The sequence below is a fragment of the Octopus bimaculoides genome, chromosome 7 (assembly GCF_046866305.1).
Source record: "Octopus bimaculoides isolate indiv1 chromosome 7, ASM4686630v1, whole genome shotgun sequence".
In the NCBI taxonomy this organism is placed as follows: Eukaryota; Metazoa; Mollusca; class Cephalopoda; order Octopoda; family Octopodidae; genus Octopus; species Octopus bimaculoides.
In genome coordinates, this window is record NC_142934.1 from 31,223,204 (window position 1) to 31,238,010 (window position 14,807).

At 36.3% G+C, this 14,807-nt stretch overlaps 1 protein-coding gene across 2 annotated transcripts in view; it reads right to left on the reverse strand.

Annotated features, from left to right (window-relative positions):
• Nucleotides 1-308: 308 nt before the first annotated feature.
• LOC106873180 (uncharacterized) overlaps nt 309-14,807 on the reverse strand; it is a 98,570-nt gene continuing 84,071 nt past the window's right edge. For both annotated transcript variants that reach the window (XM_052969588.2, XM_089355105.1), the window contains exons 6-13: nt 14,316-14,418; nt 12,816-12,893; nt 12,570-12,637; nt 10,395-10,450; nt 9,041-9,122; nt 6,819-6,893; nt 2,322-2,473; nt 309-871 (exon numbers count right to left, since the gene is read on the reverse strand). In XM_052969588.2, coding sequence (XP_052825548.1) covers nt 719-871; nt 2,322-2,473; nt 6,819-6,893; nt 9,041-9,122; nt 10,395-10,450; nt 12,570-12,637; nt 12,816-12,893; nt 14,316-14,418 — 767 coding nt within the window. In that variant the 3' untranslated portion in view covers nt 309-718. The remainder of the gene's footprint in view (nt 872-2,321; nt 2,474-6,818; nt 6,894-9,040; nt 9,123-10,394; nt 10,451-12,569; nt 12,638-12,815; nt 12,894-14,315; nt 14,419-14,807) is intronic.

Here is a 14,807-nt window from a genome sequence, read left to right on the forward strand (position 1 = left end):
AGTGGGACAGGAAAAGATGTCTTGCAGCAGAGGAAATACACAGGTACCCCAGCAGGAAAGAGAGAAAGATGGAAGTGAGGTGTCGGAGTGTGCCCTTAAGGTACAAGTTAATTCATGCAAAAACCCAGAAATCACTAACTGAAAATCCACACATGTATACATGATGACACTTACACTTATACATTTCTTTAAATCATACCATACACCCAAAATCAGAAAATAAATACATATACATAATTACATAACCACACATATTCATATACATACAATGTATATACACACACAAAAATAAAACAAAAACTCAACAATTTTTATAACTTTGTCAGTGTTTTTTTTATTTTTTTTATTTTTGTCTTTCTTCCATCATCATCTTCATCATCATAAAATCGTTGGTATAGAGGTAAACACTTTCAGAAAAAAAAATGTATTTAAAAAAAATAAAAACAAAAAAAAAATTGTCTTCAGCAATTATTTCAAGTGAGAAAGTGAAGGATAATAGGGGAAGGGGGAATGGGTCAAGGAGCGGGAAGGAGTGTTGTTTAACATAAACAGTTTATATTGGTGTTGTTGCTATGGTAACTTTTGTTGCTGTTGCAGATAGTGGGGTAGTGGAGGCTGGTGGTGGGAACTGTAACAATTTTTTTATAGCTTTTTTTTATTAACTGGGTTTTTTTTTTGTCTTTTCTTTATTTTTTATATAATTTAAATCCAAATGCTACTAAAAATGTGTGGGCCTGGTAATAGCAATATCACCTGTGTTCAGCCGTGGGCGAGGCAGATCGCCAAAAATGAAACCTTCGTCTTTCCGTAGACTTTCTGCCAACGCCTTCATACTGGCAGCAATTTCTTGTGGGTCATGAGGTGAAGGACACTGTAATAAAAAAAAAATAGATTTAATTAAGAGTTGTTGTTGTTGCAAAGGTCATAAGGTACATCAGTACAATCAGTACTATACTGGACAAATATTTTGTGGTATTTAATAATGTACATGTGTTCTGAGCTTAAATCCCACTAGTGGTTAACACTAGCTTTTATCTTTAAGATAAGTACCAATCAAGTTGATATAATTGAATATATTCTCACCCCAAATTTGTGGCTTTGTGTCCTTTCTGGATACCATTTAAGCTAGAAGAGTTGTTGGAGCATTGGACAAAATGCTTAGAAGCATTTCATCTTACATTCCAAGCTCAACATTACCTTACATCCTTTCAGGGTTAGTAAAAGTACCAGTCAAGTACTGGGGTCAATGTAATCAACTAACCCTGTCAAATTGTTGGCCTAATGCCAAAATTTGAAATAATAACAACAACAATAATAATCCTTTCTATTATAGGCATGAGGCCTGAAATTTTGTGGAAGAGAGTAAGTCAATTACACCAACCCAGTGCTCAACAAGTACATATTCCATCAATCCTGAAAGGAGGAAAAGCAAAGTTGATCTTGGTGGAATTTTGAGCACAGAACAGATGAACAAAATGCTCCATGTGCTAAGGATTCTGCCAGCTCACTGCCTTAATAGCAACAATAACAACGATAGTGATTCAAATTTTGGCACAAGACCAGCAATTTCAGGAGGAAGAGAATTAGTTAATACTATTGACTTCAGTACTTGGTAATTTATTTAATCAACCCTGAAAGGATAAAAGTTTAGCTTGGTGGAATTTGAACTCAACATAAAGAGTCAAACAATGATCTATGACTGGGGAAGGCCAGCAATTTTTAGGGAAGTGGATTTAGTTAATTACATCAACGTCAGTACTTGACTGGTACTTTATTTTATCGACCTCCAAAAGCACAAAAGATAAAGTTGAACTTGGCAAAATTTCAACTCAGAATATAAAAAGCTTGAACAGATACATGCATGGCTGTATGGTAAGAAGTTTGCTTCCCAACCACATGGTTCCATGTTCAGTCCCACTGAGTGGCAACCATGGGCATGTGATTTCTACTGCAGCCTCAGGCCAACCAAAGTATCAAGAGTGGATTTGGTAGATGGAAACTGTAAGAAGCTCATTGTGTATGTGTCTGTTTGTCCCCCACCACCGTTTGGCAACCAGTGTTGCTGTGTTTATATCCCCATCACTTAGCAATTCAAAAGAGACTGAAATAATAGGTTCCAGGCTTTAAAAATAAAAGTAAGTAATAGGGATGATTTATTTGACTAAAAGTTCTTCAAGGTGGTGCCCCAGCATAGCCACAGTCTAATAACTGAAACAAGTAAAAGATAAAAGGTAAACACCACAAGGCAATTAGTCTGATGCTTTAACAAGTCTACCAATCAATCACTAACAACAGTAGTAACTAATAAGATGATCTCTTACATTTTCTTTGTCTGAGGCTGATGAACAAAACATCTCTTGGTTGAACCGCGGGACATTAACAGGGACTGATGCTGAATGTATGGCATCTGGATCAATGCGTTTTTTTCCACGAATGTATGAAGGTTCCGTAACTTCTGTTGAGGAGTCCAGAGCTGGAAAGAGAAGAACCAGTGTGGCATGTTAACACATAATTTAATATTTACATTCTTACTGTTTCATTTTCTTTATATTTTATTCAAGTTTAGAGAAATAAAAACATGGTTTGGTGTTGGTATTTTATCTTGTTGCACATGTTATGAAAGTGATCCTGTAAAGACACCAAACGACAACCAAAACAAAAGGAGATAAGCTGCAGCTGCCTGAAAACTTGTTTGATGACTGAACCAGAGAGACAACAAGCCAATGAAGGGAGAGTATCTACATAGTTTCACCTGACCTGCTGGAAATACAAGACAATTTTTCCTCAAATCACACCCTAAAGAAGTTAATAGTTCACTTGAAACATTGTCATACAGAAGTAGAATAATAAGCAAAAAGGGAAATAAGGAAAGTTACTAACAATGCTTCAAGATACTTGGAACCAACAAATATCCAGCATCTGTTACAAAGACCCTACACGGATGCAAGCCAAATAAACATGACAAAAAGAATCTCTCTAGGAATTGCTACCTGAGGATTCCCCACTTTAATGAGAAAACCATCTTTGCCATCCACGGGGACAGCCTCAACATCCTGCTAACCAACTCAGGACTGTCCCTGATCACAATGCACAACAGCCCTGCACACTGTGAACTGTCCTTTCCATAATGCAAGCAAGTATCTGTGAACATACGTGGTATGCCAGATATAGTGTTCCAAATACAGTGAATACTACATTGGTAGTACAGGCCGACCATTCCACATCCAACTGAAGGAACACCTGACTACAAACACATCTTCCTTTCACAAACACATTATGAAATGTGATAATACCATCAGAGAGAGAGATGCTTCCAAACTGGCCAGAGAAATATAGGAAATCCTTGTTTCAAGTAATCCTTACTGATCTACTGACTTAATCTTAAGATCAATAGCCAATTGGAGTTGGACCAAAGGCTTTTATAAATTACTAACCATCCCCTACATTGCTGCAACTATGTCAAACATCATCATCACTAAGACAGTGATTGGTATTGTTGTCTACCAACACCATGTTTTCTGCCACCATTGTTGCTGCTGCAATGAGGATTGTTGTTGCTGTTATCAGCCACCTCTTTATCAACAACTACAAGGGCATGTACCAACAACACCATCACCTACTACTACCATGATATTTACCACCATTACCAACAACATCAATGTAGTCAACGCCATTGCTGATTACCCATGACACTTACCACCATTAACAACATTGATATAAACAGCCACTTTGACCTCCACTGCCAACCTGAAGCCAGTCATCCACCACCATCTCCAGTGTAATATCTATGACACCAACAACACCACCATTTGGGAAAGTGCTACTGTTAGCACAAACACTAGACTAATATTGGATCACTGCCCATTCAGCTATCTAAATGGTAGCATCTATGTAGACACATATTTCTTTGCATCCTTTGTATCCTTCTGAAAATGGGCCTTTGTGCCTGAAATATATAAAGGTTTTCCAGCTTTTTTCTTGCATTGGTTCAAGCTTTCCTCATTTCCTTTTATTTATTATTCAACATGGAAGTAATTTTAAACATATTTTGTCTGAATAATAGACAGGCTGGACAAGATTGTGTAACTTTATACACACACATACACGTGTGTGTGTGTGTGTGTAGAATAGGTTGTGTATGTGCAGTGTATTTCTATCTACAATATAAACAAGCAACACAATATACCAAAATGCGTGTGTGTGTGCATACACACACACACACACACACAGACATATGTCTACTGTGTCATTCAACATACTACTAATACATATCCTCGCTGTAAACCATCTTTAAGAATAGTTATTTCTACAAACAACTGTTGTTAGTAAACATGCCTGACATACAAGACAGCTTTTGTGTGATGACATTATGGAGCACAGCAGTTATAGAAGACCACACATCTTCTGTGCAACCACTTAACAAACTCTTTTGACATCAACCCCACTCAGAAACTACTTGATTCTATGATACTTCTTGTTTTAAAGCAATCCAAATTAAATTAAATATGAAATTTTAATGGAAGGTTTTATGTTCCAAACACCAACTTAATAATGGCAACATTATTTTACTGAATTCTTCATTATTTTAAAAATTAGTTGAAACATAGCAGTATATTTCAACATAAATATGGTAAAGAAAAGGGTTAAAGCAATATAATTCTTCAGATTTGACAAAGTTTCCTTCATTTGGAAGTCTTTATAAAAGAAATTGTCTTTTACATTATTTACAATTGATGGATATTTGTCCTCATCTTGTTTGTTGTTAACACAACGTTTCAGCTGATATACCCTCCAGCCTTCATCAGGTGTCTTGGGGAAATTTCGAACCTGGGTTCTCATTCCAAAGGTATTTTTTGATGTTGTTGTTGTTGTTATTATTATTATTATTATTATTCAGGTCACTGCCTGGAATTGAACTCGGAATCTTGGGGTTAGTAGCCTGTGCTCTTACCACTATGCCATAGGCCCGTGGCATAGTGGTTAAGAGCACAGGCTACTTACCCCAAGATTCCGAGTTCGATTCCAGGCAGTGACCTGAATAATAATAATAATAATAATAACAACAACTACAACAACATCAAAAAATACCTTCGGAATGAGAACCCAGGTTCGAAATTTTCCCAAGACACCTGATGAAGGCTGGAGGGTATATCAGCCGAAACGTTGTGTTAACAACAAACAAGATAAGGACAAATATCCACCAATTGTAAATAATGTACATAATTCCTCATCTCTTAAATATAGAACTAAATTGTCTTTTGTCTTTGAGTAAGCAAGAGAAAGACAAGTGAAAGGAGGGAAGATAAAGAAAGAAGAGAGGTATAAAATACAAATGGTTTAACCCTTTAGCATTCAGATTATGGTGTCAAATGTAATGTATTATCATCATCATCATTGCTTAACGTCCGCTTTCCATGCTAGCATGGGTTGGACGATTTGACTGAGGACTGGTGAAACCAGATGGCTACACCAGGCTCCAATCTGATTTGGCAGAGTTTCTACAGCTGGATGCCCTTCCTAACGCCAACCACTCCGAGAGTGTAGTGGGTGTTTTTACGTGCCACCGGCACGAAGGCCAGTCAGGCGGTACTGGCAACGGCTGCGCTCAAAATGGTGTATTTTATGTGCCATCCGCACAAGGGCCAGTCCAGGGGCACTGGCAACGATCTCGCTCAAAAGTCCTTACACATGCTGCGGGCACAAGTGCCAGAAAGGCGACACTGGGCACAGGTGCCATCACGATTTTGCTTTCGCTTGCCCCAACAGGTCTTCGTAAGCTGTGTTTCGTGTCCAATGGAGATGACGTTGGCATGGGTGCCAGTCGTCGAATTTAGTAGGATTTCGATTTCACTTGCCTCAACAGGTCTTTGCAAGCAGAGTTTAGTGTCCAATAAAGGAGACATATTCTTTTGAATTCATCATGCATTATCTCATAGCTTTGAGATTTCAATGATGGGATTATTTTCTAGTTTTACAATGACATTGTCAGATAGATGTGAGAGGCTGGATCTAGCCACTTTGAACATAAAATGGATAGAATATTTGGGCCAGATATGGCCAGTTTAAATGTTAAAGGATTAAGAGTGAAAGAAAATTACTGGTCACTTAAATAGTTTACTAAAAATAGTAAACTGATTTAGTTATGTACAAAAGTATAGCAAGTGACTGAATATGAACGTGCATACATACATGTGTGTGCACACACACACACATGTACACTAGTGATGAAATATAAGTGAAATCATCATCATTTAATGTCTATTGTCCATGGGTTAGACAGGTTGACCAGGCCTGATAAGCTGAAGGGCTGCACCAGACTCCAGTCTAGTTTGGCATGATTTCTATGGCTGGATGTCCTTCCTAATGCCAACCACTCCAAGAGTGTAATGGGTGCTTTTACATGCCACCAGCCCAGTTACCAGTTGCGTGATACCAGTATCTGCCATGACAACAATTTCACTTGGCTTGATGGGTTTTCTCAAGCACAGAATATCACCAAGGGTCTCGGTCATTTGTCATTGCCTCCACGAGGCCCAATACTCAAAGGGTGCTTTTTACATTCCACTGGCACAAGTGCTAGTTATGTGACACTGGCATTGGCCACATTATCTCTGTGAGGCCCATCACTCAAATGGTGCTCTCACAGAGAAGGTGGAAAAAGTGAAGGGAGTAGAAAAAGAGACAAGAAAACAAAGTGTAGAAAGGAAGACATGTGAAAAGTAAATGAAGGCTAACAACAAAGGTGTGTGGGTGATTAAGGGTTAGCGGGGGAATGAATGGATGACAAGATAAAGGGTCGAAGCCACTGATATACTCACCGAAATCATCATCATCAGAGAAATAGAAAGGTTCCTGGTTATCTCTTTGATCTTCACCACTCAGGTAGAACATACCTGGAAAATACAATAGAACAATGGATGTTATTTAGATTGGGTAGTTTCTCAAATGTCACCACCAACCCCTTAACATCAATAGATGTCTAAATAAATCAAATCTATATCCACTAAGGTTTCTACAAATTTATCCCCAGAGTCTTATGCTCTAATTTTACTGAAGATTTCTCCTATGGATGTCAGATATAGACAACACAAATGTACCTTGTAGTCTCTTGCTGTCTATCTGTTTCATTAATGCCTAATGTAACAAGTTTACTTTACTGTCAATAACAAAAGATGCTCCTTAACAAAAGGTACCTATCAAGAAGTAGAATCCTAAAACTGCTGATATGCTTTAAGACAAGAAAGATTAATAAAGCCCATAGCCTTTTATTTTTTTAAATAAGTTACTGAAGAGAGAAAGAGTAATATACTCATAAGCTATTCAGACCCTCCTAGTGAGGGTGATGTAGTGAGGGAGCTGTTCAAACCCTCAGACTAGTGAGGGTGATGTAGCCAATACTCATTCTCAATATATATTACACACCAAAAACATGACAAGAGAGGGAACCAAGGGTCTGGTTTAAACACTTGCAATAGAGTGAACTTGTCTAAAGGCATTCATGGGCCAGGTGGCAGTGTTTTGGGTCTGGTCTGTCATTCATATTTTGTCTCGCTTTTCTTTTGAATAGTTGTTAAAACATAGACAAAAGTTGAGCAAAATGCCAAAAGTAATCATGAAAAATTTTGTTTTATCCTCTATACAATATAGAAAAAAATGGGTCTGGTAATTCTCTAGTAACTGAAACAAGTAGCAATATTCCATCTCAAAATGGGAAGAAAAATTACACCAAATGGTGGTTGATAGGTTCGACTATGGGTAACTGAGTTGATAAAGTATCAGATTGATGTTCATATCTATCACTGTCATCATGTGTACATAAAAAAGACACTTTACTAACACTGGTACACTATATTTAACTGTAAATAGTTGGTTCAGTGCATCTGGCAGTAAATAGGCACCAAGCTGTAGGGACAACTCACAGCTCTAAGCACTGAGGAAAAGCATAAACACAGTGGGCTCAGTACATTCAATTGTAAACAGATACTATGTTGGCTCAGTGCACCTGGCTTTAAATAAATAAACGGCTCAGTATGTCTGGCAGTAAATAGGTACTGTGCTGTAGAGACAGCTCTGTACAAGAACAAGCATGAGTTAATTGACAAGTGCTTTGGTAAGGTGCAGTGCTAAGATCAACGTCTAGTGATCAGAAGACGATGGAAATATACTCTGGTGTCCTTCTATCCTGAAATTCTTCTCGTGATTTTCAGGAGACTCATCTCCTGTTTATGTCAAGTAATTTCACAAGTGCTCCACCACCACCGCTACCACTACTTTTATATAAATACACACACACATAGACAGATGTGTGTGGTTGTTTTTGCCTTGTGACCCATCTTTCTCATGAGGCTTTCTCAGGACAAACATCATATCTCATATTCACAGTTTTGGGATCAGGTCCTTCCCTAAGTGATGAGCAATGTCATCTAATACAAACATATTACCCACACAACATGTACACTGTCCATACTGAATACACACAGACACACAGCCCATGCACATGCACACACCACCCAAGTACAGTATAGACATATATACATATACAGATACTAAGCATAGGTGTAGCTTTGTGATTGCAAAGTTTGCTTCCCAATAAAATGTATCACTGCACCCCACCTTAAATAAGTATCTTCTACTACAAAAGTCCTGGACCAATCTAGCTTTGTGAGCAGATTTGATAGACAGAAACTGAAAGAAGGCTGACATGTGCATGTACATGTACATATTTCATTTGTCTGCATGTATGTGAGTGCGTGTGTGTGTGTATGTGTGTGTGCACGCGCATGTGCTTGCATGTTTGCTTATATCTGCAATCACTTGTATGAAAGTGTGGCAGTCAGTGTTTTTGTCAGTTTCTCCTGTCAACTAATTGTTCAGTCACTTTGTGCTTTCTAAAGATAAAAGATCCCTTATTTGAAAAACAGGTAAGGCTTAGCATCAAGAAGGGCATCTTGCTGTGTAAAACAATGCCTCAAAGTAACATTTGTCCAAACCATGCAGGTATGGAAAAAAAAGACATAAATATGAACAAAAATAGACTTACCATCAGCTTCCAGTTCAAAATCTCCCAAAGGAGACACCATTTGTTTCTCTGAGTTGGAATCTGATTTGGAATGAAAATCATTCTGAAAAATAAAAAAAAAACATTTATATTATGTTATGTACTTCCAAATTAATCAATGTATATTTATGTCTTTGTATGTTTCTTTGCTCTTTCATATTTACCTATGGATATGTGCCTGTATGAGTTCCTCCATATATATGTATTTGTGCATCTATGTGCTTCCATATTTATGCATGCATATGTATTTATGTGTATTTGCATTTATATTTATCTATGCTAGTGTATTTATGTTTCTGTATATGCATGTGTGCATGTATGTGTTTCCATATTTATATATGCATTGTTCTTACATGGATGTATGCATGTGATTCCATGCGTATGTGTATTTCCATATCTGTGATTTTATATATACCTATGTATGAGCATCTGTATGTGTACCTGAATGTGTACTTCCATATTAATCTATGCATGTGTCTGTATAAGTACTTCCATATTTATGCATTTGGATTAGTAGGAGTATACATGTGTGTGCTCCCATAATTACACTTGTGTGTATTTGTAAGTCTACATGTTTTCTTATTTATCTATATTTTATGTGTGTATAATATATCTACTAACATTCCCAGAGGTGAAGCATCTACATTACATTTCAATCAATAGGTTTGATCATTGATCTTCAGCAAGTGTCTTACTTTGGGATATATACATTAGTTTAGAAATAAAAGCTCCTAGTTTGATAAGTGTTTACATACTTAAGAAAGTGTCTGTTTTTTTAATTCTAGTAAGTCCTGATCAAAGTTGTTCCAGCTTCAAACATTCTATCATTTCATCCATATGTGTATCTAGCACTACAAAATCTAATATGTCTTCCTTTTTTAATACGGAAGAGCATGATCCTAAAGAGATTTAGCGATTATTTCTAACAGGATTCTGAAATTCAGAAATAGCATTTTATAATTGATTTTCAGCCATAGTCTAAATCACATTAGATATCCAAGCTTATAACTCATGTACAGAACAAGGTTTAGTTGAATAAACAGTAGTCTTTACATGTCACCATAAAGCTGAAGTAAATTTTTTTTAATGGTTTTTGTAATTCATTACAAAACATTTTGATTGATGATGATAAAAGATGCAGCTTTATACACACTTTTCTGTCTTTAAAACAAGAACCACATGTTTAGACCTCCAAATGTTAAAACCCATGTTTTAACACTTAGTGAGAATTAAGTCATGGCTAAAAATAGCAATTGAATATGTTATTTGATTAACTACAGTAGTTGATATCAGCAAAAACAAACACAACAACAGTAGCAAGTTATATATCCTATACCTTAATATCGCTGGGAGTGGACGGTAACTCGGAACTCTGATAACCAGATGCACAGCCTGAAAGTAAAAAACAAAGTGTCAGCAGTGAATTTTGATAGTCACATATGATGGAGGAGGAGGAGGAGGAGGAGGAGGATAGTTTCTATCGTAGGAGGGATGGAGAGGAGTCAAGTTAAATCAATTCTGGTATTTGAGCCATAATTTATTTTTTTCAATGCTGGAAGTTAACCTTGAAAGAATTTGATCTCAAAACTTGATCTTTTTGAAACTAACATGCCTAAGATTGGCCCAGCTCTAAGATAAAAGCTCCCTGATTTAGAATGATTTCAGCCAAACATTTGACTGATATTGAAAAAGTTATTTTACTAAAAATTATTTTCCAATAAATCAAAATAAAGCAGTATATTTCAACAGAAATACAGTAACAAAAGAGTTAAATAGCTGGAAAGCACTTTTTGTGACATTAACGATTCTGCCATACCACTACCCTTTATGAATAAATAATAACCATTTTTAATTTAGGCACAAAGCCATCTGTCTTTTGATGGTATGTAGTGATAAGATTTAATAGATTACATTGACTCCAGTACTAGGCAAGTACTTTCTTTTATTGACCTGAAAGGATGAAAGGTAATCTTGATCTCAGCAGGATTTAAACTCAGAAAGTAAAGAACCAGAACAAATACCACAAGGCACTCTACTATTTGTGCCAATCAGCTGCCCTCCATATGTATGTATGCATTATGTATATATCTATGTATAGTAACAATAATAAATGAATTACAGGTACAATTCACCCAGCAAGCAAGTGAGCTTCCACACAGTTTCCATTTACCCAATTTCAGTCTCAATGATCGGGCTAGCTTGAAGCTATTGTAGGCAACACTTACTCATGATACAACACAGTGGAAAACACGTGGGCCATATGATTGCAAAGCAAACACTCACACAAACCATTTTTAAAAATTTGTTCTGAAAGAATTCTAACATGAAACCAGGTGTTAAAACTGATGATGCATTTTAACAGGGTCATCCCCACCCACCCCACTGACTACATGCACTGATTACAGTTCACTTCAGTTTTATTGTTGACAAATCAATCCATTAATTATTGATTACTTTGTCATACTGTTCTGGCATTTTCAATGAGAAGAATCACTGAATAAACCAGTGAAGTGGTGTAACAAATGAAAGCACTAACAATAAAGAATTATATAAGAATTATCCAAAATTTTAATTGCCTCCTTTCTTTCTTTCTTTCTCTCTCTCTCTCTCTCTCTCTCTCTCTCTCTCTATATATATATATATATATATATATATATATATATATATATGCATATATACATATGTATTTTTACTACATACGTACATGCACACACACACACACACACACACACACATATATATATTCTCTCTCTGTTTATTCCCTCAAGTTCCTTTCTGTTGAAGAGCATAGGCTCGAAACGTAAAAGATTTTCTCACCTTTCCGAGCATCAAACTAATACACCTGCTTGTTGTTTATACACCTGTTTTTGTCTTTTGCTTTTCTGTAAATTTCAACTATACATATATATATGCATATTTACATACATATGCATACACACATATATATATATATATATATATATATATATATATATATATATATATATACATATGCATATTTACATACATACACATACATATATGCATAATTACATACATACAAACTTACATATATGTGTGTGTGTATATATATATATATATATATAAAGATATGCTTAAGGTCAAAATCACATGATCTAATTGTCTCGGTGCTGGAGGTGGCAGAGATTTATCTCCCTGCTAGCAATATAAGCAAGAGTACATTTTGCACCAAAAGCCAATATGAGAGTTATACAGCAGTATAGTTTGCTCTAATGGAACATCCACATTTCAAGTGAGGACAAATATTACCTATCAGTATTAATACTGTCTCTGTTACTAATATGTATGTACATATGTATGTATGTATATATATATATATATATGCATTATAACAATCACAAATACATACCTATAGACATGCACACACACACACACTTGTGTATACGTTACATACATCTTTGCCAACAATTCCATACCACACACAACCACCAGCAACACACACTAACATTACAACCACCAGAAGCAGATAGGTGATCTGGGAATAACTTACTATTTTCAGTTTTATCAATTTCTGCCTCTTCTTCTGCATTGATCACATCCATCATGGATAGCAACATCCTGAAGGTAGACAGCAACAAACATCAACAATGATGACAGCAGCAGCAAGAATGACAGAACTGACAACATCAAGAATAAGAGCAAATGACCACAGTCTCATCAGAACAGCACTCCATTACAAAGCAACACACACCAACATGACACCACAACTATATTATCAAGGGAGGTGGCAACTTACGTAATTAACTTCTTCTTGTCATCTTTAGCTCGTTCTTGAACTTTATCAAATGATGCTTTCTGTTGTAATTCATACCTCCTGTAATGAGAGAATTTATATACTATGACCTTTCAACTACTGACATAGCAAAGACCTCAACAACACCATTTTACAATTTACACAAGTGATTTTCAAATGTTTATACCTAACATGGACAGAGTACAAGCTAAGCAATGACTTTTCAACTGTTGACCCTACACTGGTGACCTTTCAACTCTTGACTCCATATTGGTGACCTTTCAACTCTCGACTCCATATTGGTGACCTTTTAACTCTTGACCTCAAACTAATATGACTTCCTATTTATAGTAATGTACATCCATGCAGCAACATAAATTTCACACTATGATTATAGTTACAGGGTACACGTAATAATTATATTATGGTCACTGTCACCAGGAACAAATTAATAACCACACTATAGTTGAAGTCCCTTAGTACAGTTAATACTACACTCAAAATCATTTAACACCCATACTATGATCACAATTACTAAAAACGATTAATAAGCACACAATAGCGACAGTTAGCAGAAACAGTTGATAAACAACCATTCATGTGATAAAAACTATTCATGTTGAATAGTGCCAAATACATCCTGTTGCTGAAGGACAATTTAATACCAGACTTGGATGAAAGTGAGATTTTTCAGCATGACGGAGCTCCATGTCACAGATCGCATGAAACACAACATAGTCTGGCTGATGAAGGTGTTACCGTATTGAAAGATTGGCCAGCTCAGAGCCCTGACTTAAATATAGATATTTTCAATCTAGTTTGGATACTTTGCCATCAAATTTGAATTATTTGCAATCAAATTTGTTGGCAAAGAATCCAGACTAGATCAAAAACATCTATATCATCAAGTAAATGTGGACAGAACTAAAGAGAATAGTCCGTCAGAAGAATCCATGCCATCTTGAAGAGTTCTGGGAGCTCAGCCACAGAGAATGGCATCTCATACCTATGAAAAGGATAAATATTTGTACAGATCTCTTCACAGGCACATTGAAGCAATTATTCAAGCTAAGGGAAGCCACATGAAATATTACCAATGTACAGTTACTTCTTGAAATGAACATATTATGTAATAAATTTTCCTTATAGACATTTTTCTGTTTTAAAACACTGTATCTTGATTGGTTCATGTGAGATGGTTGAAAACTTTTGCACGGCCATTTGTGGTGGTCATCTTACATCTTCCCCTCTCATTCAGAACCCCTACTACAAAATATAACAATTAGGTATGGAAATGACTAAAACAGGGTCAATGTTTCATCTGTAAAAAAACAATACGAAACATCCACTTATAAGCTGGCAATTAGTAGAAATTTAGAATAGTTTAAAGTGGCCAAAGATGTGTGTGTGTGTGTGTGTGTGTGCACGCGCGCGTGCATATGTGTTAGTGTCTCCTTATCACAGGACATAGCAATGATCTTGCAAATGAAGGAAGCTACTCACCTGATCCGTTCTTCCATTTCACTTTCTTCTTCAATCAAATAATTATCCATTTGAGTCTGTAGGGCAGCCAGATGGTTCTGGAGAGATTCAAAATACTGAGGAGCTGCAGAGAAGAAAGTTGGAAGAGAAACAATAGGTTAGTATGTGGTTTTCAACAGGACAGAGCAAGACTGATGACTGATGATGATGAAGACAATGATGATTGATGGGAATGACAGGCATATTTTAACAAATGAAGTTAAGGAGCTAGTAGTGTGATGGGAACATATAACTATTTCCCTTCCCATTCAGTTGTTGCAAGCTTATCTATGCAACTGGCCCAGTGGGGGACTGGTGTGCTTGCAGACATACCTGTCCTCACTAGTCAACTGCATATTGGGACAGAGTGTTCCTGTGGTGAGATGATTAGCCTAAACATCAACACACAAGTGGAATTTGAACTCTGAAAACGGAGCCAAAACATATATCAATACACATCTCATCCAACACTGT